The 22,644-nt window shown below is 34.5% G+C and overlaps 3 protein-coding genes across 7 annotated transcripts in view; 1 reads left to right on the top strand and 2 right to left on the bottom strand.

The window, feature by feature from the left end:
• Positions 1-15,144: 15,144 nt before the first annotated feature.
• LOC108969532 (protein kish-A) lies at positions 15,145-15,684 on the bottom strand. Its single transcript, XM_018934298.1, has 3 exons — positions 15,554-15,684; positions 15,385-15,494; positions 15,145-15,322 (listed from the first exon to the last, which is right to left on the bottom strand). The coding sequence occupies exons 1-3, from the start codon at positions 15,554-15,556 to the stop codon at positions 15,217-15,219; spliced, it is 219 nt and encodes a 72-aa protein (XP_018789843.1). The 5' UTR covers positions 15,557-15,684; the 3' UTR covers positions 15,145-15,216.
• A 174-nt stretch (positions 15,685-15,858) lies between these two features.
• On the top strand, positions 15,859-17,799 carry LOC108969528 (U3 small nucleolar RNA-associated protein 15 homolog). Its single transcript, XM_018934292.1, has 2 exons — positions 15,859-16,133; positions 16,198-17,799. The coding sequence occupies exons 1-2, from the start codon at positions 16,044-16,046 to the stop codon at positions 17,677-17,679; spliced, it is 1,572 nt and encodes a 523-aa protein (XP_018789837.1). The 5' UTR covers positions 15,859-16,043; the 3' UTR covers positions 17,680-17,799.
• Positions 17,800-20,569: 2,770 nt separating this feature from the next.
• LOC108969539 (ubiquitin-conjugating enzyme E2 Q2) overlaps positions 20,570-22,644 on the bottom strand; it is a 23,954-nt gene continuing 21,879 nt past the window's right edge. For 4 of the 5 annotated variants that reach the window (XM_018934324.1, XM_018934321.1, XM_018934322.1 and 1 more), the window contains 4 exons: positions 21,985-22,276; positions 21,768-21,916; positions 21,614-21,692; positions 20,570-21,546 (listed from right to left, as the gene is read on the bottom strand). In XM_018934324.1, coding sequence (XP_018789869.1) covers positions 21,515-21,546; positions 21,614-21,692; positions 21,768-21,916; positions 21,985-22,276 — 552 coding nt within the window. In that variant the 3' untranslated portion in view covers positions 20,570-21,514. The remainder of the gene's footprint in view (positions 21,547-21,613; positions 21,693-21,767; positions 21,917-21,984; positions 22,277-22,644) is intronic. The other variant, XM_018934325.1, reaches the window with a different exon arrangement.

The following is a 22,644-nucleotide window of genomic DNA, read 5'->3' as shown; positions in this document are numbered from 1 at the left end:
GCATACTGAGCATCTTTCTCTTTGACACCATGTCTGATATCCCACGTGATCTGTCAAATACTAATGCATGAAAATCCTAACCTCAAAAAAATCACCCATTATATTTGCCGACAGTAGAGCGGACAGTGGAATGAGTCATGGCACCAATATGTATAATGTAAAATTATTCAAAACTCTAACAAGCCTAAAGGCATAAATAGCTGTGTTATATCATTTGTAATAACAACTGATTATTTAAAACAAATAAATTTACCTTTTTACTTATTTTTTTCCATAAAAAATTTCTCTTTGAACAAAATATTAAAATTTCATTTAAGTGAAAGGTATTGGTATTGCCAGAGCGAAATTGTGTATTCACAACGCCATGTTGTGTCGCTCTCTATGTGTTCGGAGCGTCACTTTTTACAAAATCAAATTCCTTTGGACAAACGCAAATTATTTACAGTATGCGTTGTGTGAATAAGGAAATTATGTTGTTAAAAGTTGCAAAAATTTGTTTATTTTCAGAGATAAGGTAACTCATAGTTTTCTATGGATAAGCACTGCGGTCCAAGACCTCGAAAGAATATTAAACAAAACAAACAGAGAACGACGAAGCAAAAGTAAACAATTTAATAATACAAAATAAATAATTAACAACCCATTATACATGAAAACATTTTGATTTGGGTATAGTGTACAAATATAGGATACTGGGCACTATAAAGTAATCGATTATGTTACAATATATCAAGAATGTATTCAACAGTACGCTGAAGATAATATGCACCTAAGGTTGGTATTTCAACAAGGTCACGTCCCCGAACGCACAGCTAAGTGTAAAAAAAAGTTTTTTAGGGCCAACAACATCTTTGTAATGGTCACCTCAATTCCAGTTTTAAACCCATTGAAATTTCTTCTTCTTATTCAGATTTTAAGGAACACAATTCCAATTTTCTTTGTCAAAACCTCGTTGGTTCTATGAAGAAATGATGTGAATCAGTTTTAAAGAATATTGTATTTAAAATAAATTAATATTAACTCCATTGAATAAAAACTAGTTTTTTCCTTATATCCCCTTATTTTAAATTTTCAGTAAAACAAGATGTGTCGCATTATAACAAAAAATGCAAATAAAATATTAGACTTTTCAAGCTTGGGTACATTTAAAATATATATATCTTTTTCATTTTTTCCAAATAATTCTGCTTATTAAATAACTTTTGGTTTCTTCCCATTTCTGGATGCACATTAAAATCATTATTTGCATATTATTTTCCACAAAACCGTAATTATACATTTCATACATAAAATAATTTTAAAAATTTTTACTGAAAGTCAGATTGAAGGTCTTAATTATTGGCCAAAATCATTAGATATTTTTGTGGTAATTTCTACCTATAGCAGCTGTATATTCAGGTCAGAAATACAATGTGCTAACTAGTGAGTGGGCAAGGGAAAATTGAGACCTTATTCCTAAAAAGGCGAAAACTCAATAAATAAATTCTTATATCAAATAAATAAATAATTCTTATCCCGCAAATAAACCACAACTTATTAGTTACGATTATCGTGACTGTATGTACATATGTGTGTATGTACTATTTACATTAAAGTTTGCATTAAATTTATAATAATAAATTATTATTATTTATTTATTAATAATGAGTAATTAGAGGGCAAAATTAAAAAATAAAACCTATTTGAAGAAGAATATATATAGAGCTATCTATAGTTACGAAACAAGTAGTGTTGATAAACTGAATTACAGCAATTGAATTTGCTGCATTTCGAGATTCGAGGACAAAAACAAATTTTAATCAAAATCGCGATATTGTTTTTCAAACATTGTCTCCATTTAGATCTATACACTTTTGCATGCGTTTGAACGATATTTCGAAGCACCTTTGCCACTCTGATTGAGGTATTTCCAAAACATGCTTTTTGAAGGCTTTATCCGGCTCTTCAGGTGTCGAAGAACGTTGACCTCTTCGTTTATTCTTAACGAACGGAAATGTGTCAATGTGTTTTTACGTGAATACCTGTCTATGAAGACTAAACTCCACGGTGCTTTCTGTTGCTAGAAGCAAATAGATCAATACAATGCGTTGATCAGCGCCCCAAAGCATAAATGCATTTTGCWCTTAATTTTTGGTTCCAATTGGTTCGGGTGGATAGGGACACCCTAGTCACCTTGGTCGGGTTCGAGGCCCATCTAAAACCTCTGCCGTACTTTTGGTCCAGCACCCGGCCGCAATGCGACTCTTAACGAACGGAAATATTAAATTACATTACTTCCGGGCTCATACGCGTAAATCCACAATTCATCACCTCCCTCGATATCATAGACGTGTTTCGAAGTACCGCTACCGTATTTTGTTAACATTTCTCTGGACCAATCGACACGTACCTGTTTTTGAGCGATTGACAAATTGTGTGGGATACAACGCGAAATAATATTTTTTACGGTCAAATGTTCATGCACTATTGTATGTATGCTGGTCCCACTAATGACTGTGGTTGTCTATATCTCACTATAGGTCACATGATGATCTTTCAATATCATTTTCCTCCCATCATCCATTGTTTCCCGAATAATAACTGATTTTGAACGACCTTCCCGCAACTCGTCTTGTAGTAACCTCCTAGATTGAATTCACCATACCATTGATAGACACTGGACCTTGATGGAGCTCAATCGTTAAAAATTTAATTAATTTCGTCGATGCACTGTTTATTATTAATGATTTTTATGAATTATAAAACAAAGTTTTAAAGTTCAAGTTTGTATAAATTGTCTTAATCTCGCTTAAGCACCTTTGAGAACGGTTGAACGACTTTACCACACTAATTTCTGCTTGCAGTTCTTACACTCTCAACTTTGCGTTAGTTTCTATGATTAAAGACGTCATTGTTGTAGTCAAGATTTGCTATATTTCATTCATAAAGAATCAGTACAAAAACAGCCGAACTACTCAGTCATCGTACAAAGACATTGATTACATTTTTTTTCTAAACTGCGAACTATGGAAAATTAGTGACTTTATTTTGACTCTAAATTTATTATTGATAATCAGTATTATTGCATTGTTGAAACTTTGGAATTGTTATTAACCATATATACTAGAGGACCCGTCTACGTTTTACTGTGGCTGATACATAGTTAGTACTACTAATATCATCTATATGATTCGTCCTAAGGTACCTCCCCACAAATTTTCAGCCAAATCGGTTCAGCCATTCTTGAGTTGTAAGCGGTGTAACTAACACGACTTTCTTTGATATATATAATACATAATATACATAATGATACATAAATAATACTATTACTACCATCTACATATATGATTTCTATTAGTTGGATTATAATTATTAGTTAATGAGATATAGAATTTTTGTGAAGCAACTTGTGTAAGTTTACAAAAAAATGGAACATAAAACATTTCGTGTGTTAATAAAGCATTGCTTTTTGGAGGAAAATACTGTTGAGTTTGGGCTCAGGGAAATCCACCGTTATTTTGTTATTTGATAAGACTTAATAACCGTTAAACCACAACATGCTCTAAAGAGGCGAAAGCTTTGTTCAAAGTGGGTGCTGATTCCGAAAAGTTTCGAGTCCTCTTTAATTGCAATAAAACCGAACTTATGCGTCGGTGTATGACAGTAGAAACATACATACATATGTACCTGCATCATTTCCCACTGTAGACCAATCGCCAGTCATTCTAGTGGACTGTACATGATGAACCGGTTCTCAGGCGAGGAAAGTCGGCTGGAAAAGTTATGACATAAGTATTTTTGGATGCACGTGGTATAATACTTACTCAATGACTGATTACTGAGTCAGTTATAATGTATTTCACTGCGTATTTGGTTGCAGTTATTTTCTACTATTCCAAATACTTAGCAACTATGTATGCTATATTATTATTTTTGAGGAAGAATCTATTTTAAATTGTACTCTATATATTCAAATGATTCCTACAAACATGAATTTTGAACAATTGTATTCATGAGTTGTATTAAATTTTAATATAAAGAGATAAAAATCGGTTTAGCCGTTTTTGAGTTATAAATGGTGTAACTAACAACAACTTTTTTTTATATATATAGATTTAAATATCATTGTTTAAAAAATAAAATAAATTAACGGAACAAAAACAATTCATATTATTGGATATATGCAGTATTTTCATTCACATCCTTAGAGATCGTTGCTTACATTTACAAACGGTAATTGAGGTTATTTTAGGTTAGGTTTGGTTAAAAGATCAATCCTAAGGAGAATCTCACTTAAACATCTTATAACAGCGATCCGTTGCAGTACCTATATACCGAATTATAAGATCCATACAGAACGACAAAGCGCTTTGAGCCTTTCAAAAATGTATTAAAGCGGCTAATATCAGTTTCGGCTATGTCTTCTGGTTAGCGGAATGTAAGATTACTGAGATGTTTCAGCAACAGTCTTGCAAAGGTTGGACAATGGAAGAGACCTTCCCTCCTAACATAGCCAGTGCTGAATTATACTGCGTCCAATCGTCATAAATCCTCTACGGGTTTTGTTGAAGAGTCTTCCGTTCCTTTAAATTTATAAGTTCTCAGAAGTCATCGAAGGATCGATTCCATGTCGGTGGGGACTGGAAGAGCTGTTCTAAACTTCCTGTAATAGAGATCCCAATCGGTGTTTCTAAAGTTTCTATACATTCTACACTCCGGGCACAAAGTGTTCAGGCTAAAACCAATGTACCTGTGATTAGAGAGGGAATGATCGTCAAGAACTCTCCATTCTGAGATCAAAAGACCAATTTCCCTAGAAGCTAGCCTAACTTCCAAGTTTCCGTCCTGCCAGCAAAAAATTATTACAAATCGAACAATCGAAATCTTGTATTAGTATCAGAGCCTCCATAGACGGTGTGCTTAGAATTGACATCCGAGCATACAATAGCTCCGGCTCTTATTTCTTTGGGCTCCGTCAGAGCTCTTCTCAGCAGGTCCGGATATGGCTCCACCTCGTAGTCATACGATATATAGGGCGAGACAAGCCAGAATTCTCCCGTACTGTTTTCGAGCCTAGCATCGAAACTTCCTCGTTGTTGAAATTGGGTAAAAGAAAAGCGTTAAAACCGTGTCTGACCCACAAACCCCAGACCACCTTCATTTTTTAACGGAATTTTTTTTTCGTGCAAAAGGTATTTTTCAAAAACACATTCATCACATCAATTATGCGGGGAAACCAATTAACCACGTTCAATTAAACGGAATTATTGCAGATGGACGGAATCGCTCATAGAAAAAATTTCGGAAGTTTGAGTTTTCGCATTTAAGAAAAGATAAAATTGGACAAATTTAAAGTATTAAAGTATTATTATAAAATTAATATTGTAATTAGCAAAGGAAAGCTTTTTCTTTCAATTTTATTAATTTTGCGAATATATTTAATAATTTGACGATTTGATTTAATAATAAACTACAGTCGAGTCCCGATAATTCGAAATAGCAAGGGGATTTAATTTTTTATGGACTACACAGGAATTCGAATTACCGAGATTTCCATTTATCGAGGCTCAACATATAAGAATTCTAATGAACGAGGCTTTTATATTCCACATCATGTTTAAATTTTTAACTTTATTGGAGACTAGAGGACCCGTTCACGGTTTACTTTAGGTTGACCCTACTACCACACTCTACAAGGTGTGTTCCAAAGTAAACAGGACCTTAAAAAAAATGAGCAAATGATTTTTTCGGCAAAATCAATTTATTTTACTCAAAATAGTCTCCATCTGCTTCAATATAACTTTTGCACGGTCCAAAAGCATGTCGAACGAGGGTTTAACTCGTTTAGCCTTCTGAATGGCCTCTACATCTGCATAACGCTTTCCTTTCATGGGCAAATGTATTTTTCCGAAAAAAAAATAAGTCGCACGGTGCCATATCAGGTAAATACGTGGAGTGGCTAATGGTTAAAATGTGATTTTTGGTAAAATAATCGCCCTTCGAATATTGGATTCTGTGCAATTTTTGGTCGTCAGTCAATTTGTGCGGAACAAAGCGTGCACACACTTTTCGTAAACTCAAATATTCGATCAAAATGCGATAAATCGATATTTTGGAGATGTTCAATTCCATTTCCATTAATTTTAATGATGACTTTGGCTGATTTTTKATGAATTCACGCACAGTTTCGATGGAATTTCCGGTAATCACGGATTTTGATTGGCTTATATGTTGATCATCATTTATGTCCTCACGACCACTTTGAAAACGTTGAAACCACTCGATAGCTCTGCTCCGTGAAGGCAATCATCGCCATAAACTTGTTTCATCAAATGAAATATTTCGGTAAAAGTTTTATCAATTTTAAAACAAAATTTAATGTTGGCTCTTTGTTCGAAGCTCATTTTCGCACCGATAACACAAACATACCGACACTTAAAACGCAATAACTTCACTTCCAACCGATGAAATGTCATGAAATTCTCACTGGACAATGAATAAAGATCAGATTCTAACGCATCAGTCGACATATAGATTGCGCTAGATTCAAAAAGTCCTGTTTACTTTGGAACGCACCTTATATATGATTTTTATTAGTTAGATTATAACTATTGGCTAATGAGATATAGCATTTTTGTGAAACAACTTGTGTTAGTTTACAAAAAAATTTATAATAAAAGCATTTCGTGTGTTAAAAAGAATTGCTTTTTTAGTGAAAATACTGTTGAATTTGGGCTCTGCATCAGGGAAATCAACCGTTGAAAAGAGATTGGCTAAATTGAAAAAAGACGAAATGAGCATAGAGGACAATGAAGGCAGTGGGCACCCTAAAGAGGCAAAAGCTCTGTTCAAAGTGGGTGCCTCGCAAGTTCGTAATCTAGCAAAAATAACGAACTCCGGACTCTGAAGAGTGTTTGAGTGCTATTTAAATGCAATAAAACCGAATTTTTGCGTCGGTGTGTGACAATAGAAATATGGCTCCATCATTTCACACTGGAGATAGACATTATAGTGGGCTGCACATGATGAATCGATCTTCAAGCGTGGAAAGACGAAAAAGTCGGCTGGCAAGGTTTTGACATCAATCTTTTGCGATGCACGTGGTATAATATTCATCGACTGATTATTGAGCCAGTTATAATCCATTGTGTATTTGGTTGGTATAGGGATAACCACGGCCTTCGATGCGCTATTTATAGGCACTTTTGAAGCGTCGCGGCCGGCCGACACCGCCACAAACGCTACGTCCCGCAATTTTGAAATCTGTAATAACTTCGAATATATTCATTTAGATCAAATACTGTACAGGCCATATAGATCTATATCAAATCAACAATGTACTTAACGGGGCATCTCGACATGCAAAAATTTATTGTATTCGTATACTAACTGTATTGCTGTACGAGTATAGCTCTTTTAAGTCGTTCGTGAGTTATAGCGTCGCAAACATGGAGCAAAATAAAGAGAAAATACGGCATATTTTGCACTACTACTACGATAAAGGCAAAAATGCATCTCAAGCCGCCAATAAAATTTATGCAGTTTATGGACCCGATACAGTTTCCATTTCCACCGCACAGCGATGGTTTCAACGTTTTCGTTCTGGTGTAGAGGTGGTCGAAGATGTGCCACGCTCCGGAAGTCCTGTCGTCGAAAATTGCGATAAAATCGCTGAATTGGTCGCAAGAGACCGGCATAGTAGCAGCCGTAGCMTCGGTCAAGAGCTGGGCATGAGACATCAAAAAAAATTTACGAGCCATTGAAAATTCAATAAAAAATACCGCAAGACTTTTTTGACAACCTAATATTTAATAATTTCGGATGGGGAAACCAGAATAAAATTACAAATTGGGTTCGTACTTCTAGCTTTATATTTGCAATGCACGCTAAACGCTATTTATTTCTTTACTTTCTTGGTTATAAACTTTATTGTCCTTTTCAAAGTATGATTGTGTGTTTGAGTAATCTAACTGATAACCATTAAGATCGTGATAGGGAATTACTTGAATTTGTGTTGATTAATTCGTAATGAATGGATAGGATATGCGTAATTCCTTACATTTATGATTAATCCAGGTGGATGTTTTTTATTAGTAGCAATAATTTTAGGTTAAACAGTCCCAGTCGCGAAAGCTGCATGTCCATTTCCAAGTCTTCAATATATTCAATAAATTGCATGAGTTCGTAAACGAGTGTATCAATACTGTTTCTGTTATTTTCAAAATGTTTATTTCTCTGTAGTCCATCATTAACGAATTTTATTACGTCGTTAAATTTATCCCTTTAATTGAATTTTCAGTGACCGCGTTTAATTTCTTCTGAATTATTTCTCAATCAGATTCTTCAAATGTACCGAAAAGATATTTGAAAGCGGAGCCTACAATGTTAAGAAGACCTCGTTTTTGTCTTTGTTCCCTTTGCAAAGTTATTCCACTTGATTCTTTTATTAGTTTAATGTATAAATATTTTATCCGAAGTGTGTCTGTACTGTTTTGAATTTTGTTGCCAAAATATGTCGTTATTGCAATGATTTCTGTTAAGTTGATTGTTAAACAATGGTGTTCGAACACTGATGGCATTTGAACTGGTTTGCTAGAAAAAAGGAGATAACCGTGATCGGTATCAATGTTCTTTACTTAAATTTGTTGGGCACGGCCTATGGTGAAGAATAGGAATAATTCGTTAATGTTCGCCAGGAACCTGTGGAATTGGGATTTCATTATTATTATTATTTGTTTTCCTTTTTTAAACTGTGTTTTGTACTAGTTAGTTATTCTATTTTGGTTAGTTATTTTGTAATGGTCAGGGTCGGTTTGTTCAACATTTTTATTTTCTTTAAATGGATTTTCTAATCTAATCTTTCAACATCTGCCACTCCCGTCTCTGCTGTATTTAGCTGCCGTCGCTTTCTAACCATCGCTTAAATGAAAGACTGGAGAATGCACCGTCCCTATCTGGTTTTAACAGTATGGGTTTGCCCAGTTAGTTAGAAATACGCATATGTGCATTTTTGTATTCAATCCAATCCTTTGATTTAATTTGTTCAAGAGTGGCGAGTTTCGAGTAGGTGTATATGCAACTAAGGTAACGTTTTCCTTCAAACGACTTCAGGCGACAATATTCTAGCCTTGGGGTAATTTTAAATGGCATTTTAGTGTCTCTGTGTTCTGTCTTGGTCCCGTTGCATTAATTTATAATGTTTTGAATTAATAACTTTCTATTTGGGAAATAATGATTTTCTTTAAATAATTTGGTAATTTTTTGTATGCCTGTATGATGTAAAAGTTTTTCGTGGGATTGAAGTATTATTTCTTTAAATTATGCATAGGAGCTTACATTTTGAAGCAGGATGAGGCTGCGAATCACCTTAGTATAGGAAGTATTAATAATCACCCTATAAGCTGCCTGGATGATTTCGAAATGTACATTGCCATATTTTTTGAAATGAAATGGTCAAGAAGAAATTGTTTAGCACTTTCAATTGTCMTTTTGTCGTAAAAATTGTGGTTAAAGAATTTCAAAAAATATTTGTTTCTTTTACATTATTTTCTTCTGATTTGATGAATATTATTTGCCTTTTGAATAAGTTTATTGGTTTTTCTGTTAACTGAATAAATTCGCTACTGTCTTCTTCTGCACTATGTTGGGTGACCTCACTAAAATGATTCTCCTCGAGTTTAATTCTAGACAATGCGTCTGCATTTAATTATGTTTACCTTTGGTATCGTCAGTATCAAAGTCGAGCTCGGCCAGTCTATCTCTACCTTTGCAACTTTGCATTTGGTTCCTTGAGAGTATTTAATCACCTGACAGGTTGATGATCACTAGCTATCTGAAAATGTCTTCCCAGCAGGTAATGACGAAATGTTTTAGTGGCTCAAACTATGGCGAGTAATTCTTTTTCGATAGCGCTGTAATTTAATTCATGGTCATTTAATGTACGACTTATGAAAGATATAGGGTGATTGTTTTGGGAAAGGACCGCTTCAAGAGCAGTTAGTTAGTACGATTTTTTTTTTTCAAAATTTGGAAGTTGTAAAATTGGTTCGTTTGTTATTAATGTTTTTAATTTTTCGAAGTCTCCAAATATTCTTGGTTCCTTGTGTCTATTTTTGCTCCTTTTTTTAGATAACGGGTCATTGGTTTTGCTACATCGGCGTAGTTTGGAATAAATTTATGGTAGTAAATTATTTCATCCAAATAAACAAATCAATGGTCGAAGTATAATGTTCATACACCTTTAGAATGTAGCGGGTGCTGTAAACCGAATGGCATACGGACGTATTCGTAGTGACCGAGTTTGGTCGAAAGTGCAGTCTTTTGTATAGATACCGGATCCATTTCTATCTGGTGAAGACCTCTATTGTAGTAAAGTACTGGCTTTCTCCCTGTTTTCCAAGTATTTCATCCATGTTGGGCATGGGATATCTATCGACAATTGTTATGTCATTTAGTTTTCTACAATCGATTACTACTCTGTATTTTATTTTACCCAAATCAACGTTTTCCTTGGATACAAAAAGGTAGGGCTATTGTAGAATGAGTTGCTTTCTCTAATTAGTGCCTGTTCAAGCATTTCCTGTACCTGATTTTCTACTTCTATTTCATGAATTTGTGCAATTGGGTATTGTTTCGAATAAATAGGGGAATTATGTGTTGTATTAATTACATTTTCAATTGTATTTGTAAATGACAAACGATTGCCTTCCAAATATTGAATATTTTTAAATTTGTTAAGTAAATGTTTTAATTTGGAAGTTTCTTCTTGATTAAAATGATCCAATCGCAAAAGTGAAAAATTAATTTTTTTGATAATTGTGTTAATTAAATTTTCGTACGAATCTGCTAGATTTTGGTTAAAGTAAAATTAATCTATGTCTGTGCCAAAATCTACCAACTGGTATGTCTTATCAAAACGTGAAATTGCCCGAGTTTTATAATTTAAAATAAAAACTTCGCATTCTATATTTTGGATTGGAAGAGAGAAAATTGTTTATGCTACAATCATTATATATGTATTTAATAGTCCGAAAATATGCATTCTTATTTTTTCCAAAAATACAATTGTGGAAAGAAATATATTTCTCCTTTTTTTATTTTCCACATAAATTCTTTTTCATCCATATAAAAATTTAAAGAGTTCAATAGCTCAAAATATGAGATACATGAGCTCGAACCTACCTACCCGACGCCTTTTCGCAAATGATTATGTTATGATAACAAATGCCCACATAGAGATTTGGCAATGGCAATAGCAATAGTATAACATAAATTTTATCCTGCCGAGATGCCCCGTTAGGATTCAGCCTGCGTTTACAATGTTAGCGGAAAAAATTTAATTATTTCCGACATCACATAAGAAAACTCAAAAATACCAGTATTTTTCCACTATTCATTGGATGCTATTATACATATAAACCTTCCTCTTCAATCACTTTATCTATTTAAAAAAATCCGCATCAAAATCTGTTGCGTAGTTTTAAAGATTTAAGCATACAAAGAGACAGAAAAATCGACTTTACATATTTTATACTACGTATTGATTTAAAAATAATTTAGGTATGTACATTAATTTGTACGATTTGCAAATTAAATTTAAATAGAAACACAAAATTATAGAACAATAAATCGAGCGTTAAAAAAGTCTGTAATTTTCAATTGCTTAGTGAATTTTCTCTTAGTTTTTCTTTTTCTTTCTCCAAACTGATTACGCTGTCAAACACACATTATGCGTTGAAAAAAAGTTTTAATTGCGGTAGTTGATTAAAATTTCATCTTTTTCGGCATCATCATCGTTCTCGTCACTTTCGTTATATATATATGTACATATGTACATACGTATAATGAAGTTTCCTCCAATATGTCGTTATCTGTTAACATATCATACTTCATTACAAACATCTACGTATTTCTTAACAATACCGAAATTTAGAGAGTTCTCAGAAATAGTTGTCCAAAGATAATCTATAGTATGTCATATCAATGGACTATCCTCAAATAAATCATCATTTAATATTTTACTGAAACCACAAGGATGAAAGCAGTTTTGAATACACAATATGCAAATATTTTTCCACGCTTTAAAAGCAATTTGTATAGCTATTAATATTGTGCAATTTTTTTTTATCGATGCTGTTAACCAAATTAATAACCATTTCATTGCGGTATAACGATTTAAAAACTTTTATGATACCCATGTCAAGGGGCTGCTGCTGGATGTGATGCGAGTAACTTTTATACGCAACTGTCTATGAATAACAATATCATTCGATTATTAACCGCCATGGCATTATTTAGTATTTGCAGCCATTCGTTAAATTTAGTTGTTGTCAGCCACGCTTTCTTCTTATGTCGACAATGCAGTGGAAAGCTACAAATCTTTTAAGCATCTCCGTTTGCTGACTTTACGAATAGCAGAGGCTTACGTTTTTGGTGTCATCCCTGTTCGCAGCAAATAATAGGATAAAAACTTGTAGAGTAACTCACTTTTGTCTGCATTTAATAAATTATTTGATTTTTAATCCTTTTTCAGATCTCTCAGCTTTTCCAGAACATACATACATATGTACGTGTTCATTAACTAACAAACCTTCGCAGCCCATTTTTTTAAGTGTGATATTTTGCCGGTGTTTAAAACGATCTAGCCAACCACTTCTTCTTCTTTACTGGCGAAGACCCTGCTTACGAGGTTATAGCCTAGTTTACAACAGCGCGAAAGTCGTTGCTTCTTTTCGCAAATTGGAAATTCCAAGCGAACCCAGGTCGTTCTCCTCCTAGTATTTCCAACGGAGTGGAGGTGTTCCGCTGCCGTCTTTTAATTCGCTGAACTATGTCAAGGTCGTCGTACATCTCATACCGTTATCGTATTCGCCATGGCAAATGCGCAAAAAAGACCATAAATCTTCCGCAGAACCTTTCTCTCGAAAACTCATAACATCGACTCAGCAGATGTTGTCATCGTCCATCCCTCTGCACCTTATAGCTGAACGGGAATAATGAGTGACTTATAGAGTTTGTTCCTCGAGAGAGGACTTTACTTCTCAATTGCCTACTCAGTCCGAAGTATATTTATTCTACGTTGGATTTCGGCACTGGTATTGCTGTTGCTATTGATACTGGTTCCAAGATTGACGAAATTATCCACGACTTCTAAGTTATGACTTTTAACAGTGACGTGGGAGCCTAGCCGTGAGTGCGACGATTGTTTGATGACAGAATATATTTCATCTTGACCTCACTCACTACCAGACCAATTTGCTTCGCTTCCTCATTCATTATGGAGAGAGCAGAACTAACGCGCGGCTGTTGAAACAAATGATATCAATGTCATTGGAGTACGCCAGCGCTGTACATTCTTATAGAAGACAGTACTTTCTCTATTTAATTTTGCAATTTTTTTTCTCCAAGAGTAGAATGAAGATGCCGCACGAAAGGTAGTCGCTTTGCCTGAAACCTCTTTTGGTGTCGAACGGCTCGGAGAGGTCCTTACCGATTCTGACGGAGCTCTTGGTATTGGCTTGGGTCATTCATCTTGGGTCCCTCTAGATTCTCACTCCAACTCGAGCTCCTTGACTGCAGTGGCTGGTGGTTTGACTCCATGCAACCCACTGAAAGGTAATCAGTGAATGTGTTAATAGCTCCGCTGTGAATGGTTGTTGGTGCGTGATTGAAGTGAGATGTGTCCGAGGTCTGGTCGGCGTACTGTCTAATGTCGTCGACGTAGTCAAGGAAAGACCTTATAGTAAGCGGCTCGGCACCAAGCAGGCGACTGCAGGGATAGTTGCTGCGAGAATAGGCCCTATGCTGCCAACGCACTACTCTGACAATAACCTCTACAACTGTACAATCTATAACTTAACTACTGTTGAATTTGGGCTCAGGGAAATCCACCGTTGAAAAGATATTTGCTAAGCCGGAAACAGGCGGAATGAGCACCGAGGACAATGATGCTCTAAAAACTTAATAACCTTAAAACCAGAAAATGCCCTAAAGAGGCGAAAGCTCTGTTCAAAGTGGGTGCAGATTCCGAAAAGTGTTTCTTTAATCGTAATAAAACCGAACTTATGCGTCGGTGTGTGACAATAGAAACATATGTAGCTGCATCATTTCCCACTGGAGTCCAATCGCCAATCATTCTAGTGGACTGTACATGATGAACCGGTTCTCAGGCGAGGAAAGACGAAAAGTCGGCTGGAAAAGTTATGACATCAGTATTTTTGGATGCACGTGGTATAATACATACTCCACGACTGATTACTGAGCCAGTTATAATCTATTTCACTGCGTATTTGGTTGCAGTTATTTTCTACTATTCCTTATAGCAACTATATTATTTTTGAGGAAGAATCTGTTTAAAATTGTACTCATATATTAAAATGATTCCTACAAACATGAATTTTGAACAATTGTATTAAATTTTAATATAAAGAGATAAAAATCGGTACAGCCGTTCTTGAGTTATAAACATGCATGCGTTTGCATTCAAATATTTCAAAAACCTGGGTCTTCAAAAAAATAACCCTCAGTCGGACGTATACCTGGGCGTGCCCAGTTCTTTTGCGTTGGCGGCCCTCTGCCGGGCTTCAAAAAAAAAAAAAATAACCCTGGCCGATCCAACACCGGGATTTATCAAGGTAATGAGAATTCTGAAAGATTTTACTTTACCCATCACACGATAATGAATGTTATGTCATCATAATTTTTATTTTTTCTTATTTTTACTCCAATATAAAATATGGTAACACTATTTTTGCTTGTTTACACACATTTTCTTATTTTATTAATAAATGGATTTTAACTAAAGTTTGAAATGAAATTATTATTATTAGTTATTTTTGCAGTTTTAATATGAAATAAATGAATAGAAAAGAATTAGTGAAGTGTTAGTGGATATAAAAGTTAAAAATATAAGTATAAAATTCATTATAAATCCGAGAAACACGCATTTTCAATAGTTGATTTTTTGAACATCTCAAAAGCCATAAGTCAGCGGCAACTATATATATATATTCTTGATCTGGAGGACCTCCTCTATTCGTATATACCCATTTTAACCCCGAAATCGAGGGATGCCATTCTAAATTGCAGCCAGTTATTTGCATATCTTAATCCTTGTCATACAAACACTTAATCCAAATTTAATATAGATCATGTTACACAACAAAATTACAAAAAATTATTTTTATTGCTAACATATCTCGACTCAACTGTTAAACGAAAATAATTATATTGCTAGTATCACGTCCAAAACAATATGGAGATTGCCATAACCACGCATGCCACCGCAACATAAGGCGACTTTCGTTCTCCTATTCTTGCCAACTTCCAAAAAACACCAAGCAAACTGCAATAAAATATTTTTTATTACATTTATTACTCCTTAAACTTTGCATTTGTTTAACTTACCCCGTCTTATTCCGGTCCATAATGCTAGGAAATAGAGATCGCAAATATGCACAAGTGCAAATGAGAAGTAAAATCACTGATAGCAAACTTTGAAAGTTGAATAACGCACTCTATGGAAACAGTTTTAATTAACTCGGAGTAACGTAATAAAATATTTTCCTCTACTTACCATTTTGATTTCTTATTTCTTAATAAACGTTGTAATACCAATATATTATTCTCTCAAAGATGACGTGCATCAACAACAATTTCATTTGTTTAGTCAGTGAACGTGTATTATGTTATGTTATGTTCTCTGGTTTAGTTACCGAAGTGTCAAATTAGAACACAACAGAGAGACATAATGCATTCACAATAATGTCTAAACCCTTCTACCATGGTCTAAACAATGTTAGTAAAAAAATTTATTTTAAATATTATTAATCATTTTGTCATTAGGTATTCAATTGTGCAAAAAATTTATACAAAATGAACTTTATATTATATTTAATTTGAGCATAAAAATAATAATTTTTTGAAAGCACTTTTATTAAGTGGCAACGCAAACGCGAAATGTGAACATACTACACGTGCAGCAAAAAGTCAAAACATTGTATGGATTTATTTGTTCAGTGGATTTATTAACAAATTGAATAAATTGTGGTTTATTAAGTCCAAGAATGTCTCAGTTTAAACGATTGAACACTAAAAAGTACCTCAAAACTGGTAAAATTGTCACGCCTGATACTATATACTGGAAACAATTGAGTGTAAGATTGCAGTTTACATTAAATAGTCAAATATTAAACAAGAGTATTGTTATTGCTTTCTTAGGTGCCTACACTTGTGAAAGAGTTTGGTGCGATCGACTATGTAGACTTCAGTCCTATTGAGCCGCATTATTTTGCTGTGACTTGTTCTGTACGCGTACAAATTTACAACCCTATTACGAAATTGGTTGTAAAGAATTTATCACGATTTCAAGAAACTGCCTACGGAGGAACTTTTCGACAAGATGGTCGATTACTTGTGGCAGGTGATGAGCAAGGTTTGGTAAAACTTTTTGACCCCTCTAGTAAAAATGTTTTGCGGCTGTTTAAGGGACACAGAGGTCCAGTACATCGCGCGCAGTTTACACAAGATTTACTGCATATTGCAAGCTTTTCAGATGATCGTACTGTAAAGTTATGGGATATTGCATCTGAGAAGGCTACATTAACGTTTGCTGAACATGAGGACTACATAAGAGCCGGAGCAATAAATCCCATGTCACCAGATACATTAATATCAGGTGGTTATGATGGTAAAATCAAGATGTACGACACTCGTACGCAACAAATTTCATACAGTATCGATCATGGCAGTCCTGTTGAATCATTGCTATTTCTACCTACGGGTGGTATTTTTATCAGCGCTGGCGGTACGGAAATCTGTGTTTGGGATGCTTTTGCAGGATGTCGACTTCTCACGAAAATTTCACAGCACCATAAAACAATAACAAGTCTCCGTCTTGGTTCCAATGGCAAACGTTTGTTATCAGGCAGTTTGGATCGCCATGTTAAGATCTATGACGTTGCCACTTATCAGACTGTGCATACGCTTGATTTCCCAAATGCTGTACTGAGTCTTGGTGTAGCACCGGGTGATCAGACGGTTGTTGCTGGCATGGTTGATGGTCTAATTTCAATCCAAAATATGGAAGTAGATCGTAATAAGGATGAAATAACTAAGAGGTCAACTAACAAACCTCCACCCTTAACTTCAGTTAAAGTAGATCATGAAATCCGTACTGGCGACTTTCAAAAATTACAAATATATGATAATTTGTTGCGAAAATACGAGTATGTAAAATGTTTGGACACTGTAATGAATAAACATATTGCAAAATCTAATCCTGAAGTGACAATCAGTGTTATGCAAGAGCTCATACATCGCAAAGGCTTACATCGTGCATTAGCCGGACAAAGCCATGAATTTCTCTCACGGTTCATATCATTCATATGTCATCACATTGGAGAACATCGATTTATGCGCGTCATGATTGATGTTGCAATGATATTGTTGGATGTTTATGGATCGAAGTTTCATGAATTCACTGGTATATTAGGCACAGATTTTAGAAGATTAGCTGGAGTGTTACATCGAGAAGTCAACCTAACCTACGATTTACTAGAACTACAGGGGTGTTTAGAATTACTTCAAACTGCTACAGAAGGTTCTGATAGCATTGATGAGATGATACGGTTTGTGAAAGCCGATAATGATCAACTAAAACAGTCTGCTCAAGCAAAGGAGTCGTCAATTCTGACAGTATAGCATTAGAATGTCATCAAATAGTGTGAATATATTGCGTGTAAATTAAATATCGACAGACACTCAAACTTCCATAGTTTCATGCTGTAATGAAAATAAATAGAGATAAGTATTTTAAAACAATTGATTCTCCTTCTTCTTGATTGGCGTAATCACCGCTTACGCGATTATAGCCGAGTTAACAACCGCGGACAGTCGTTTCTTCTTTTCGCTACGTGGCGCCAATTAGATATTCCAAGGGAAGCCAGGTCCTCCTCCACTTGGTCCTTCCAACGGAGTGGAGGTCTTCCTCTTCCTCTGCTTTCCCCGACGGGTACTGCGTCGAATACTTTCAGAGCTGGAGTGTTTTCGTCCATCCTTACAACATGACCTAGCCAGCGTAGCCGCTGTCTTTTAATTCGCTGAACTATGTCAATGCCGTCGTCTATCTCGTACAGCTCATCGTTCCATCGAATGCGATATTCGCCGTGGCCAACGCACAAAAGACCATAAATCTTTCGCAGAACTTTTYTCTCGARAACTCGCAACGTCGACTCATCMGTTGTTGWCATCGTCCAAGCCTCTGCACCATATAGCAGGACGGGAATTATGAGTGACTTATAGAGTTTGGTTTTTGTTTGTCGAGAGAGGACTTTGCTTCTCAATTGCCTACTCAGTCCGAAGTAGCACCTGTTGGCAAGAGTTATCCTGCGTTGRATTTCCAGGCTGACATTGTTGGTGGTGTTTACGCTGGTTCCAAGGTAGACGAAATTATCTGCAACTTCAAAGCTATGACTGTCAACAGTGACGTGAGAGCCAAGTCGCGAGTGCGACGACTGTTTGTTTGATGACAGGAGATATTTCGTACTGCCCTCGTTCACTGCCAAACCCATCTGCGTTGCTTCCTTGTCCAGTCTGGAGAAAGCAGAACTAACGGCGCGGGTGTTGAGGTCGATGATATCAATATCAATTGATTTTCTATTTTATTTACAAGAAAAAACGTAAACTTCGGCTGCACCTAAGCTAATATACCCTTCACAGGTGCATTTCTTTTAGTAACTATGTTCTAAGTTTATACGGAAACTATATACTGTAGTAATCCGATCTGAGCAATTTTTCCGGAGTAATCCATGTCAAATTTCGTGAAAATATCACGCCAAATGCAAAAGTTTGCCTTGATTCCGATCGTTCGGTTTGTATGACAGCCATATGCTATAGTAAGCCGATCTGAACAATTTCTGCGGAGATTACATTGTGTTCCTAGAAAATAACCTGTGCCAACTTTTGTGAAGATACTTTGTCAAATGCAAAAGTTCAGTTTGTATGGCAGCTATATGTTATAGTGGTCCGATTTCGACAGTTGGGACAAATGACCAGCTTCTTGAAGAGAAAATGACGTTTGCAAAATTTCAAAACGATCAACTTGGCAGCAACATTAAGGATATTACACCAAATTGGAAAAATGCTTTGCTCCAAAACTGTATCTCTTTTGAAAATCAATGAATTTGTATACCTCAATTGAATTGAATACTGCAAATACCATAGGGAGGGAACTTCCTCTCAAAACAATATAAATTTTTATAAGAATATATATAGAACTGTTCCTTCACCCTTGACTTACACTTACAATACCAGCGAAACTCTTTAATATGTTGCATGAATTTACATTGCGTTGAAAGAGGTAAGGAATGAAATATACATAGATGCGTTTGAAAGTTGGATAAACCGTTCCGTAATTTATTCACGTTCATGTACTTTAACTTAAGTAATGTTGTCGCATTTATATTTTTATCAATGAAATAATTCACATATATACTGTAAAATATATTTGTAATATTAATAATAATGCAGCTATATTATTTATATGTGGGTATTCAATGTATTATATAGGTAATTATTATTATATTTACTTCGACATTTTAAAATACAATATATACTATATGTATGTGTATCTTAACATACACTACACGCTACAAATTCTTAGCATATGCATATGGTACATAGTATGCGTAGCTACATATGTAGTTGTACGCCCATTATTTTGTTGACATTTAACTTGAACTGAATAGAAAGTTCGTTTATCATTTCAAGTAATTTATAAATACTTAAATGATAGCGATCTTACAACTAGCCTTTTTAACAACATGCATTGTGGGTGTACCTACAGAACTTCTTAGTATAACTACCAGCGCATAATCATTTGTCAGCATGTATGTTCACATGGCATGAATGTGATTTTAATGAATATACAATATGAACTTAAATAATCATGTTTTTGTTTTTTATGATTATACGGTTTTTACATTTCTTATTGGTGCAATTTGGATCACTTTAATTTAATCATTATTAAATATTTCAATTACGATTAAACTTCCTTGTTTTTGTATTGCAATTATTGTACGTATTTAATTGTAGTTCTTAGCAAACTTAAAAACTTGATTAATATGGACACGTTATTTATGATTATTTACTGGACTTCTGAATGACATATTTGTATTTAGTAGGAAAAGAAACACAAAAGAGAAACTCATAAAACGCACATACCACACGTGAGACCACTGATTGAAATGAAAACAAAACACACGAATAAATAAAACTTCCACAATTTTTTTTTTTTGACAAAAATCGAAAAAAAAAATAATTTAATAAACTTTAAATTTTGTTTCTTATTACCAATTTTATTTAGTATTTGCAATACTGCTTATAAGGAAAATATAATACAATAATGTGTATCTAGCTTTTAATGTAATAATCCACAAATAGCTTAAGGATTGTTCTTGCCTCAATGTAAACTTGAAGCATTTCGAATTTCATGGAACCAACTGTGCTGAGGTTCTATCAGAAAAAAAAAATACCACAAAAAAAATTTTCGATTTCATAACAACAAATGTAAAAATTTTCATTTATCAAAAAAAAAAATACCTTTTAATTGCTCTCTTCAATTCTATGTGATCGTTTAAAAGCAGTTTAGATTTTTCTTTTTTGTAATTTTTTAGCTCAGTTGTTTTCAAAAAGTACAACTGGTAAATTAAACTGTAGTCAGTTCGTTTAAAGGAAATTTATTCTCAAGCAATATTTTCTATATAAATTATGTGGCATTTTGTAATTACTTTATTGTTTTATATTTTTAAAACTATTTAAATAAATATTTCCACAAACGTTGGGTATTATAATATACATTACCTAACCTACGGTAGTGCGTTAAATTTTGCCGAACATAAATTTTCTCTTCTATCTGAGTGTAACTAAACATATCCTGACACATCTGTATAAATACAACTAAATATTTAATTTATGCAAATTTTTCTTTTCACAATTGCAACAAGCCCTAGCATAGTTGCTCTTCATTCATATAGACGCTTATTTTTACACCCAAAATAGAGACACATTTAGTTTAGACATGCATTTACATACATAAGTACATAAGTAAAATATCTTAACAGCATACGGTCTTTTGACAAATGGTAAACGAATATATCCTGTGTTCAAAAACCTTCAGTTCATATACAAATACCAAGTAAATATGTTACTGTTCCAATTGTGTTGATTTACAAAGTGGTTTTAGAACTATGCTAGTAATATTTGCGCTTTCCTGCCAAATCTGATCATTGTTATAATTATTTGCTTATACTTTAAGTTTTTACTAACTTTTTCTAGTCCTCTTATATGTTTAGTGCCTTTTATGTATACATGGATAGATTTGTTCGCGTTTTATATCAACTATAATTTAAGTATATTTATAAGATATAATTATTTTGCTTTTTTTTTTTTAACCAAGGAAATGAAAAAAATGTATATCAATAGGCATGAATTACTCGCTATTTAGGGTAGGGAAAGATACGATGCCGTTAATGCGTTTTTAGCCATCTTCTTTTGGCGGTGTGAACCACCCTGCAAAAAAGAAATGTCAAATTTAAATATTCGCGTTTGTTGGTGAAAAAATATCCCAATTGCTCACCATTTTTCTCGTGTATTTGCACCAGGGATTTAAAGCTCTGCTGTGCACGCGCCAAGCTGTACTGACCCTGCGATAATGCCTAAAGTTGGAATTTAGGAATTCCGCAACAAAAAACAAAATAGCGAAATCTTTATAATAATAATATGAAACTTACCTTTGTAGCACCAAACTGTATTCTGGCTTTACCCTTCACGAGGGTTGCGGCAATTTGCATGATGACAGCTTCCACAGTGTAAGCGGAGCTCCAGCCCTGTTTTGTCAGCAGTTCCATACATATGGCACCGCCCACGAGTACATAGCCACCTAAAAAAGCGTCACATGAAAATAACAAATGTTCAATGGTTTATTAGAAATTCATATACACAACACACCCGATATTATAGGATGCACCACTCGTACAAATGGCGGCTCAAATGGATAGGTTTCTTTGAAAATAATATTCAGCAATATGCTGTCTTTTCCCTCCTTCTCTTTGAGCATGACCAAGTCGTTGTGTAGCGGGCTGTCAGGATCAACAGATTTCAGGCGTATATTCCACTCGTATATCGAATCGTTTACTAACTCAATGGAGTACATATTACTCTTAAAAGAATCGGAACGGTAGATGTCACGTAGCTCTTTCATGAGACGATCGGTTGCTTGAACGGAACCAGAAACAGAACCCTGCAATACAATGATAAAAAAAATCCTCATAATATACTTCGAAATAAGCAGCAATTATATTAAATTGTGATGCGTTCAAGGAAGCATCTACATACGTGAATAGAACCAAAAACTATTATAGATTTATTCTCATTAATAAAGTAAAACAAAAAAAACTAAAAAAAAAACAAGTAAGGAAGAGCTAAGTTCGGGTGTCACCGAACATTTTATACTCTCGCATGATAAAGTGATAATCGAGATTTCAGGCGTCGTTGTGAACCGATTTCACCCATATTTGGTACATGTCATAACGGTGTTAAGAAAATATTATATACCGAATTTCATTGAAATCGGTTGAGTACTTCCTGAGATATGGTTTTTGGTCCATA

Source organism: Bactrocera latifrons, unplaced genomic scaffold (genome assembly GCF_001853355.1).
Source record: "Bactrocera latifrons isolate USDA-ARS-PBARC rearing strain unplaced genomic scaffold, ASM185335v1 scaffold_256, whole genome shotgun sequence".
In the NCBI taxonomy this organism is placed as follows: domain Eukaryota; kingdom Metazoa; phylum Arthropoda; class Insecta; order Diptera; family Tephritidae; genus Bactrocera; species Bactrocera latifrons.
Note: the sequence above shows the minus strand (reverse complement) of the source record. Positions and strands in the feature narration are given on the sequence as shown.

Excerpts from the sequence above, each read along its gene's own strand:
- LOC108969532 (XM_018934298.1), bottom strand. Across the intron at positions 15,323-15,384 it reads ATGGACCGGAATAAGACGGG|TTTGCTTGGTGTTTTTTGGA; the intron begins GTAAGTTAAACA and ends ATTTTATTGCAG.
- LOC108969528 (XM_018934292.1), top strand. The coding sequence starts at position 16,044 with ATGTCTCAGTTTAAACGATTGAACACTAAAAAGTACCTCAAAACTGGT. Across the intron at positions 16,134-16,197 it reads TATACTGGAAACAATTGAGT|GTGCCTACACTTGTGAAAGA; the intron begins GTAAGATTGCAG and ends TTGCTTTCTTAG.